The sequence below is a fragment of the Acromyrmex echinatior genome, chromosome 9 (assembly GCF_024713525.1).
Source record: "Acromyrmex echinatior isolate Ae372 chromosome 9, ASM2471352v2, whole genome shotgun sequence".
NCBI lineage: Eukaryota > Metazoa > Arthropoda > Insecta > Hymenoptera > Formicidae > Acromyrmex > Acromyrmex echinatior.
In genome coordinates this window covers 329,711-341,340 of record NC_141860.1, presented here as the reverse complement: position 1 = coordinate 341,340, position 11,630 = coordinate 329,711, and the positions used below count along the sequence as shown (strand labels likewise).

At 29.7% G+C, this 11,630-nt stretch overlaps 1 protein-coding gene across 1 annotated transcript; it reads right to left on the bottom strand.

Annotated features, from left to right (window-relative positions):
• Positions 1–1,059: 1,059 nt before the first annotated feature.
• Mdh1 (malate dehydrogenase 1) lies at positions 1,060–10,607 on the bottom strand. Its single transcript, XM_011056426.2, has 5 exons — positions 10,382–10,607; positions 8,099–8,294; positions 5,145–5,467; positions 4,584–4,961; positions 1,060–4,297 (listed from the first exon to the last, which is right to left on the bottom strand). Exons 1-5 carry the CDS (start codon positions 10,382–10,384, stop codon positions 4,199–4,201), a joined length of 999 nt encoding a protein of 332 aa, XP_011054728.1. The 5' UTR covers positions 10,385–10,607; the 3' UTR covers positions 1,060–4,198.
• Between the last annotated feature and the right edge of the window lie 1,023 nt (positions 10,608–11,630).

The following is an 11,630-nucleotide window of genomic DNA, read 5'->3' as shown; positions in this document are numbered from 1 at the left end:
AATTTCTTGGCGTGAATTAGTAATTATTTTATTTTACTATAGATATTATTACTCGTTGAATCCATGATTTATAAGCTATGATTAATCAGATTTCTGCAATCATATTGCACTTTGATATATATTGCATTAACAACGATTTATAAGACAGATGTATTATCTTATATACTGCAAATAAAAAATAATTTGTTTTTCGAATATATATACGCGTGAATGCTGAAATGCGCGCGAATGCGTTCATGTGCACGCGTATGTATGTTATAGAACATTTGTTATGGAAGATATCTGTAAATGACATGTTTCAAAATTTTGATTGCATAAACCATTATAAAATTGATCGAATTCAAAGACTATTTTTCATCAAATGTCTTTATAGAAATATTTTAAATATATTTGCTATTTTCATGGAAGAAAAACTTGGAAATTTTTCACTTGAATAACCATATTCTTCACTATAGAAATGTTATCATAAATATTACTTTGAAAATAGTTGTGCAAAAAGTAAATTAAAAAAATTCCTTTCTTTATTATGAGAATATTTATATGCACATGTATTACGTAAACAAATTATGTTCTAAAAATGTTTATGTAAAAGAAAATTATGTAAATCGAAATTGACATAATTCGTAAAATGATACATTTTTCATTCATGATATTAAAAATGTTTCGTATAGTATTTAGGCTAATATTTACAGCTTTCAAATATTTGCTCCTTGTATATTTATGTATTTAACTTCTAAATATTCTATATGCTAAAACACGCAGAAGTATCTCTTTAAATGTGAAAAAAAAAACAAGTTGCGATATTGCGTGCGTTACCAAAATTGGATAAACTAATTACTATATCCTTGTACAATACTATGCTACTTAATGCTCACGTGCGCGATTATAATAGAAAAAAATTCGAGATATATAGTTGTAATAATAGTTTTTAGAAAATAAGATACAAAGATAATATAAATGTGAGAAAAGATTGAATTATTATGATATATTGACTTTAAAAAATTATCATTACTGTAATATAAATTATTCTCATGAAGGAGATGAATAAAAGCAAAAAAGTGCTGTAATGTATAATATATTTCCCGATGTATACCTTCGTTACAAGTTTTATAAAGTTATACATAAACATTATGTATACTATATATCTTAATATAATTTGCTGTACGATCTATAACAGGATACATACATTTATATTTTATTAGTAATTATGTATTAATGCTTTCATTTCTTCTTTCATATCTTCTAATCAAACCATTTTATCTAATATATTTACATTGTGAGTTACGCGTTTATTCTATTTCAGTAAAAAAAATTACAAGATGTGTATTACTACACTCTTTTTTTTGTAACGTTAGTTATTGGGCTAAATATGCAATTATCATAGACGTGATTTTTTATATTCTATTTTTGGGATATTTTATATATATATATATACAGGGTGTCTGGAAATCGCCAAAGATTTCATGGGCAGGTAGAGCGGACTAAACTGAGTCGAAAAGTCTTCTACCATTTTGTAAGTTTCTTCAATAGTTAATGAGATATTAATCCTTAAAGATAGCCAAATACGTACCCGGCCTACTATTGCGAAGTGTATACGCCTACCGATCGCTTGGCGCGCGAACAGTGGAGAGCAGGGATAGCCTGGCAAGCGCATTGTCCGAGCTATGGAGGCTCGCACTGCTCGCAGCAGTGTGCGCGGCGCGGGGCATGTATACACTTCGCACAGTAGTAGGTCGGACGGACGCGCGTATTCGGCTATTTTTAAGGATTAATATCTCATTAACTATTGGGGAAACTTACAAAATGGTAGAGAACTTTTCGACTCAGTAGTCCGCTCTATCTGTCCATGAAATCTTATGATAATCTTTGGCGATTATTTCCAGACACCTTGTATGTATGTATGTATGTATGTATGTATGTATGTATGTATGTATGTATGTGTGTGTGTGTGTGTGTGTGTGTGTGTGTGTGTGTGTGTGTGTGTGTGTGTGTGTGTGTGTGTGTGTAATTTCTTATCACCATGTATTTTATATACGTATGTATTGGGTCATCTAAAAAGTATCCGCGGTTTTTTGTCACTAGATAGTGTTGATGGTCAACACATCTAGTGACAAAAAATCACGGATACTTTTTAGATGGCCCAATATATATACGTGCACATGTATGTATACAGGGAGTCCGGTAAAAGACAAAGCTAATTGTAACAATGGTAGATTCTTGAAATCATTTTGAAACAAAAATTCTAATGTCAAAATATCGAGGCTATAACAGTTTTTGAATTATAAGCATTTAAAGCTCCTGAGTAGTCATCACAACTATTGGATCATCTAAAAAGTATCCGCGGTTTTTTGTCACTAGATGTGTGTTGATGGTCATATATCTAGTGACAAAGTACCGCGGATACTTTTTAGATGACCCAATATATTGAGTCATAACGTCAGAAGCGAGAAATGACATTAATTTTTATTACGTATAATTTATAAATAAAAACAATTTAGATAAACAAAATGATGAGATTGTTTCAAAACATTTGTAAAAATGAATGAAAACTATGCTTATCCCCCCTGATAGTCAATAAATAATCGTGATAAAAGGCACATTAAGTGCTTTATTCAATGCGCGCATGCGTAGCTTATTTTCACTTACACATGCCTTTTATCACTTTTCACAATTATTGGGTCATCTAAAAAGTATCCGCGGTACTTTGTCACTAGATATATGACCATCAACACACATCTAATGACAAAAAACCGCGGATACTTTTTAGATGACCCAATTTACTGACTGTCAAAAGAGATAAGCACAGTTCTCGTCCATTTTTATAAATGTTTTAAAGCAATCTCATCATTTTGTTTTATCCAAATTGTCTTTATTTATAAATAGTATGTAAAATTAACGTGTCATTTCTCGCTTCTGACGTCACAATTCAATATATCTGTGGTGACTACTTAGGAGCCTTAAGGTTAGCAAATCATATTGCCTTGCATAAGTTAGTATCAATTTCACGAAACAGGCCGGTAGTCGATTAAGATGCTGGAGCGATGGCCGAATTTGATCGATGTCGATAAAACAGATTTTTAATTCCAAATAAAATATTACATACATCAAGAAAATGTTACATACATTAATTAAAATGTTACGTACATTAAGCAAAATCATTAAATAAAAACGTTACGTACATTTCTTGCTCTGCTTTAGCTTATATATCACTTGAATGTGAGATTATGTACACTCAAATCGTACTTCTCAAACCATTTCTCTTGTGAATCATAATTTGAAGGTCTCATGATACTCTTATAAATTATTCAAATACGGAAAAGTACTTTTTGTTTGGATATATGCTTGCATTCATTTATATATATATATGTGGAGAAAGAACCAACATGATTACAGAAAATTGTAATTTACAATTTTTTTGTGGATTTTCATGCCGGTTTGAACTTTTCCGAAAGTATTTGTGTTTTTTCTTTTTCTGAAGAAGGATTTTTCATTCTGTGTAAGAAAAACGATATTATTTGAGAAATAGGAAATAACGCTCCGTTGGTAACTCCAGCATCCCCTTAAGACGTTTAAGTTTTAAAATAAAAACGGACAATGAATATCGTCCTATGTTTAGCGTTTCACAGTTGGTAACTTTCTTCTATGAATAATCCGTAGACGGAGAGGGTAGATTTAAAAAGATATACTAACTGCATACAATATGTCCCTTCTATGGGTAAGTGCCAACGCAAAATGCCAACGACACTTAAACGCGCTGACTTTATACGATTATCAACTTTAAATGCTTATTAAAAAAAATATTATAGTCTCGATATTTTGATATTAGAATTTGCCTTAAAATGATTCAGAAATTTATTTTTAGGCCAATATTACATGCGTTCGTTTTTTGTCATACAATGAATTTTTCAAACGTGTTAATTGGCTGTAAGATAGAGAGAATCTTGGATCTTTTTGTCTTACAGTCAATCAACAGGCTTGAAAAATTTGTCATACAACAAAAAACGGATGCATATAATATTAACCAAGCATTATTACAATCTTTCAGACACTGTGTGTGTGTGTATGTGTGTGTGTGTGTGTGTGTGTGTGCGTATGCATACATGCATGTATATGTGATTATGCAGAACAATTATATATTTTACAATTTTGATAACAGAAATTTCTTTTGCATCTCACTATTTGACACTGATGTTACTAGTCACTTTTTTAGTACGTTATTTGCCTCAGCACGTTCTTCTTCTAATTCCTTAGATGTAATATCCAGCTTTGACTGTGCAAAGTTGCTAATTGGAAGATTCTGAAAATAAATCATATGATGAATTTTTTCTATTCTTTTTAAAAATTTTTCTAAATATGATGAAAAATGCTGTATTTGCTTTCAATAATTTTGATTTTGAATAATCAATTTAATTTTAAATAATTATTAAAAAAACATCGCTAATAAAAGTACAAACTATTAAATCGCTGTGTTAACATATAGAAGTATCAGATATAGAGTACTCCAAAATTATGAAAAGAGTCTACATTTCTATCATATATTTAAGTTGAAATTACTTCAAAATACATTTTACATGATAACTTACTTGCACTATCTCATATTGCTTGTTCTTGATAATGACAGGAAAGGAAAATACAATATCTTTTGGAATTCCATAACTTCCATCAGATACAACACCCATGCTAACCCATTCTCCAGGTTTAGTACCAAACCACCAATCTCTCATATGATCTCCAGCGGCTTTAGCAGCAGACATGGCAGAAGACATTTTTCTAGCCGCTATTACAGCAGCGCCGCGTTTTTGAATTGTTTCGATGAAAGTGTTATTCAACCACTCATCATCATTTATCTCAGATGGTACTGTTTTTAAGCCAGATAAAAGCGTTACAGTTGCATGTGCTGCATCAGGATATTGCGTGGAACTATGATTACCCCAAATAATGACATTCTTCACTTTATCCATCTGTATCAACGAGATTATAAAATAGGAATATTCAAAACAGTACAATGTTGCAACAATCTAAGTATAGTCTTACGTTTTATATTGTTAATATAAAAACATTTGAAAAAAATATCAATTCTCCATAATAAAATCAAATTTTATGTTTTGTGAAAAAAATGTTTTAAGCGTGGTAATACATATTACCTGTACATTTAATCGCGCAGCTAATGCTGCTTGTGCTCTATTTTGATCCAATCTAGTCATCGCTGTAAAATTTTCTTTCGGAATAGATGGTGCATAATGTGAACAGATAAGCGCGTTAGTGTTGGCAGGATTACCTACGACTAACACTTTAACATCCTTGCGAGCATATTTATCCAATGCTTCGCCTTGCACCTTGAAAATTTCTATATTTGCGGCCAAAAGATCTTTACGTTCCATCCCTTCTTTTCTTGGCATTGCACCAACCAGAAAAGCAGCTGCTATGTTATTGAAGGCCTTGGCTGGTTCAGCCGTTGGCAAAACTTCTAAAAATTTAAATTAAGCTATTTACAGCTAGATAAACTTAATAAGTAAAAATTAGAATATAAATAGCAATATAATGTTATATTCTATATTATATATTCTATATAATATATTCTATACTATACTATACAGGATGTTTCTGGGTTAAACTGCCTTAAAATATATATTTTTCTCCCCCCCCCCCTCCAGAGAGGATCTCAAAACAAACAAAAATTTTTTCCTCTGGACGTATGCTCGCAAACGTTTCGTTCAAGAGATATTTCTGAAGTTATACAGAACTATAGGAATGAATAATTGAAATATCTCTTATTTTTATTTTGAAGCTTGAAGATCATTGATAGGCTTTTGTTCGCAAAACTCATACTTATTATATATATTGTAGCTCGTACCTATTAATTCATTGAATGTTTTTGTCGAATAAACTTATAATCATGCTTTGTACGTATTCTAATAGTGAATGTGCCGATATGATATATTTATATGGGTTTTGTGACGAAATGGGAAATGCTAACGCTGCTCGCCGTGAATACGCCGCGTGATTTTCAAAAAGAAGATTGCCGGATAAATCAGTATTCTCTTTAACATTTCAACGACTGAAGGAAAATGGGTCATTTAATATGGTTCCCTGGACTGATAGAGTTTTTGCCGCTGCAAAATAAAAGAACAGCCATTATATTGCAACATTTCGATCAAAATCCATCAACAAGTATCCGAAGATCTGATTCTCCGTTAGGAATTTCATCCACATTCATGTGGGAGATACTTTCAGCCAATGGACGTCATCAATATCCTTTTCAACATGTCCAGCATTTATTACCGAATATTCCAAGAATATTTTGCGATTGGTTTTTAAACAGATAAATAGATAATGATTCATAATTTTCACAACACATTTTGTGAACAGATAAGGCCATATTTACTAGGCAAAGTTTTTTCAATCAAAGAAATAGTTTGGTCGTATGAGAATTGTCGAGCAATCCATGAACAACATTTTCAACACGTTTTTTAATATAACATATGTTTAAGAATAATGGGCAATATTTTAATTGGACCTCATTTTCTACCAGTTCGCTTGAATGCGAATGGATTTCTCACATTTTTAAACACTTTCTGAGCTTTTGGAAAACATGTCTTTGAATATGAGAATAAATTCCTGGTTTCATTTGGACGACTGTCCTGCTTATTATGGCAGAGGTCTTTGACAGTGGCTTAATATTAATTTTCCCGGAAGATGGATCATATTGGTCCTGTGACATGGCCTCTGTGTTCATTGAATTTAACATCATTAGATTTTTTGTATAGAGTACTCTGAAGCAAAAAATGTATGCAGTGCCTATTAATAACTGTCAATCATTAAAACGAAGAATTGTGCAAGTGTGCAAAGAAATTACAGGCGCACAATGTCAGTCAGCAATTCGTTCTCTCATTGATAGATATAATGCATGCCTCCAGCTGGAGTCTTTATTTTGAACAAAACATTTAATGATTAAATTTTGATTATTGTAAAACAATAAAGAAAATAGATCTTATTTCGACATTATTCCTAGTTCTGCATAACTTTAGAAGTAAATATCTCGAATGAAGCATTTATAAGCATACGCTCAGAGGAAAATTTTTGTTTATTTTGAGGTCATGAATATATATTTTAAGTTTGGCGGTTTAACCCCATATCACCCTGTATAAATGTAAATTTTTCAAAAAACATGTATTTATTCTTAACACAAAACCAATGGTATTTCGCTATAATTGCCGAAAATGTTGTTATTCGGCAATTTTCTGTCCTTATTTGTGATTATGAGTAGTTATTTTATTTGTATTTTTTAAAATTATTTATATTATACTCACATATTTTCATTATTCTGTATGATATATTTTATACAAAAAAGAAAAAATTGAAATGATTAATGAAGCCAAAACTGTGCCATTAGAGATTCTAATTCGTTATTATGTCTTTTTTATTAATTTTTCTCACAAGATTTAACAAGAAACTTTTACATCACTTAAAAATGTTTTTTTAATACAAATCTAAACCTTAAAATATTCTGCTACAACATACATCAAAACTCAATATTAAGTTTCTTATATACAAGGTATATCTGAAATAACGTTCGCTAATCATATAGTGTTATTCCTAATAAAAAACTGAGTCGAAAAGTCCTCTACCATTTTACAACTTTTGCAATTTTTTTTTAGTTACTCAATGAGCAAAATGTCTAAAATTAACGTATAAGACAATGTTAATTAGATATCTTCAAGAATTCTTTACTGATCTTTAGAAATGAATATTTCGTTAACTATTATGAAAATTGTGAAATGATAGAGGACTTTTCGATTCAGTTTTCTATTAGGAATAAAATTAGTAGATGTTATTTAAAAATACATCCTGTATAATCTGTCTTCACTATTATATAATTCATAGATAATGAGCGTTTTTTTCTTTTATATTCACACATACGCACGCACACACGCATGCGACATGTTCTCTCCTGTACGCATGTAAACATTAAAAATATGTTGAAATGATTAAATAATATTTGTAGTTAGATATATATATTATATTTGTGTGTAGATATACATACATATTCAATATATTCATACAAAATTAATTTTTAAATGTAGCTTTCAATGCCCACCTTGTAAAAGAGGAAGTGCTAAATCTTCTAATTCCATAACCACACCATCCAATACCTTCATCATAGGTGGAATATCTAATAATCTGAGATTAACAGGTTGTTGTGGACCGAAAACTGTACCAGTTGCAATCTGGTACAGCAAAGAATACGCAATTTGACCAGCAGCACCAGTAACTACGACATTTATCGGTTCTGTCTAATATAAAATTAAAAGAGAAAAATTATTCTTGAATCTACGATTATATTACGCTTTAATAATTATACTAAGGGTACATTCTCTCAGACGAAAATTTTTACTTGAAATACATAGTACATGTAATATATAGAAGAAAGCCCCCTATTAAGGAGATAGGCGCCTAATATGAGATAGCGGTGTTCCTGTTCCTAATAAATATTATCTATTCGTTCCACCATGAATTTATTGTTTTTAGATTGAAAACTATTTAGTGGAAAATGCATTATTAAATCATGCCTATTACTTTAAAAAAAAATTTTAGAATTTGGATGTCTTCAAGTTCCATTAAGATGAACCTTTAAATCTTGTTTATTATTTAATAAGTAAATATTTGGCAATAAATTCTTCATGTAGTGATAGAGATAAGATCGTACTAATAGAAAAATACGGGATGTTGAATTATTTAATTACAAAAGTTAGATTTGATGATTGTAAAACTATAAGGCATAGAAATCATAATACGAGATACCCAGGGTATCTCTAATATGAAATAACCTATGCTCCTATGTCAGTGAAAATCGATGCTAAAATATAAATGTTATTGTACAATAATAAAAAAAGACAACCGGAATGAATCGAGTGCCTATGTCTGCGATGTTTGATTTCAATTACCTAAAGATGAGTTCTGAATATAATTCATTGCATGCTCATTTTTTGCGCACACTAGCTGTTTGTTTGTATTTTAGAAACATTAAATAAAGTTTTTTAATTGTAATACTGATGTGCTTTGCGTTTTATCGATATTATCGATATTCTCAGGGCATTTATTAGGAACATATTTTTTGACTTTGCAATTTGCTATTTTTACATTAAAAAAAAAAGTCATGTTTCGTTCGAACTGCGATCAACATATGTTTTTAACTTGATACTCTTTAGTGATAATAAATTTTAATTGTTTTTGATCCAATGTCGAGACGAATTCCTTCTATGTTTTGGGATTTTATAACATCAAATCTATTAATTTGATGATGATTTTTTCTTGGACATGAAAGGATTGATATTTTGAAATTGTATTGCTGAAGATGGTTCCAAAGTGAACTGAAACGTATTATTTTTTGGAATAAAGATTTAAGATTGTGTACTAACTACCACGCTGATTCTCATTCATCCTAGTTTTTTGAATTTTTTGTTGTTGAATTTGAATTAAATTTTATATAATATTATTTTAAAGCTTATTAAATTTCCTTCAAAATGACGTATTATTTTTTAAAATTCTGCCCATAGGCTTTTAGTTACCCAAAATAAACTTGGTATTTCATAATAGGGGCCTTTTCTCTACTATAATATATATAGAGTAAAATCTTCGGAGAAGACATTTTAGAATATAGTCTAACCATATAACAGTCTTTTCTAATTCAAATTGCATTATATATAATTTATAATACACTAATCACCAGTATGTCTATATTTTAAACATTCAAAATTTGATCGATCTTTGCTTTCTTTATTGTATTGAAATATTAAACTTTATGTTTTGTTATCCTTGATAATGATAATATAATAATTTTAAAATATAGACATACTGGTGATTAGTGTATTACAAATTATATATAATTTGAATTAGAAAAGAAAAGAAACTGTTATATGGTTAGATATATAATATATACTATAATCTAAAATGTCTTCTCCGAAGATTTTTGATGTATTCACATATACGGTCGTGCTTAAAATTCTTAATATGTGTAATATTTAAGTTTTTATCAATTTTTAATACCGTAGATATATAAAAATTGTTTTATTTATTAAAACACGATTATATGTATATGTATATATATATATATATATATATATATATATATATATATGTGTGTATATATGTTTTTCAAGAAACTGATTAAATTTAAATTAGTACATTTAATATGCAATGAACATGTATTTTTATGCAAAAATTATTGACAAGTAAATGAATAGACATACATACAGGATTTTAGTAAAGGTCAAATAAAGGTGAAACTAAAGATAAATTTTACTAAGATATACGATCTCTCTCATCCACATTTTTCATTATCTCTAAATCAATAATATATATTATGGATTTAAAAACTTACCATTTTTCTTGTAATATGGTTATTATTAGCGAAATGATAAGAAAAAGAAACACCTGATACCTAAAGTACGATCAGGATTAAACCAGAGAATAAAAGACTATTCACGAGCACTCACAACTGGAACCGAACACCCGACTGACCCGACTCTGGAAATTGGAAAAGGTAGAAGTATAAAGCAACGTATACACTTAGGCTGTGTTCGGAAACTAGAGATCCTATAATCAGAGTTTGGCCACAGTATATGCAAGCTGCGTTCGGTAATGCATCTGAGGCGTCGGAGTGCTCTTATATTAGGTGTAGTAAAAAGAAATCCATTATTTTTCCAATAGATGGCTTTTTATGGATTTCTTTTTACTACACCTAATATTATAGCATGTGTCACGTGCACTGTAGAAAAAGAGAAAACTCCGATGAGAAAACACCTCAGATTTGCATTGCTGAACGCAGCTACAGTGTAGTGCAACTCTACTGCTTTTTTATATTGACCAAAATGGAGTGCGGATGCGTGAAATAAATAAGTTGCTCCGTCTCATTTTCTCTTTCTTTACTGCTCTCTCTCTCTCTCTCTCTCTCTCTCTCTCTCTCTCTCTCTATTTAAATAAGCGTTTTAATGTTCCATACATTTCATACATTTGTCTTTCAATCATACATGGTTCAGAGTAGAAATTTGAAGGGAAGTGTATTGTCCAATTGGTGAAATGTTGTGTAAGAAATCTCAAAAAACTGGTCTAATTCTTGTGAAAAAGTGAAAAAGTGAACAAAAGTTAACAAAAAAAAAACCGAGTAAGAAAATTTCTTTTTATTTATTGTATTTTAAATTTATTTTTAGGGCATATATATGTATTATATATAAATTTTCTTTTATATCAGTTTTCTCATAATATTTTCATAGCATATATTTACAATTACATAATATTTCTGTATGAATATATACATTTTTTAATTAATTTAATATTTTTCCTACATTTTAATATTTTTCCTAATTTTCTACATTTTGTCTTTATTTTTCAATATATTTACAATTTATTTTTATTAATTTTAATAAAATTTAAGTTATTTCATTGCAGTAACAGATTTATTCGTGTTGCATGATATGCTCCAACATGCTACAATAGTTCTTATTCACTTCAACGCGTTCGTTGGAATGTGACGCAAATAAATCTAGAGTTTTGTGAGGAGTTTTAACAGAGCGAAAAAAGGATGAAAAGAGAAAGAGTTTAGGTAACCGTTAGTGGTAACCGTGATAACG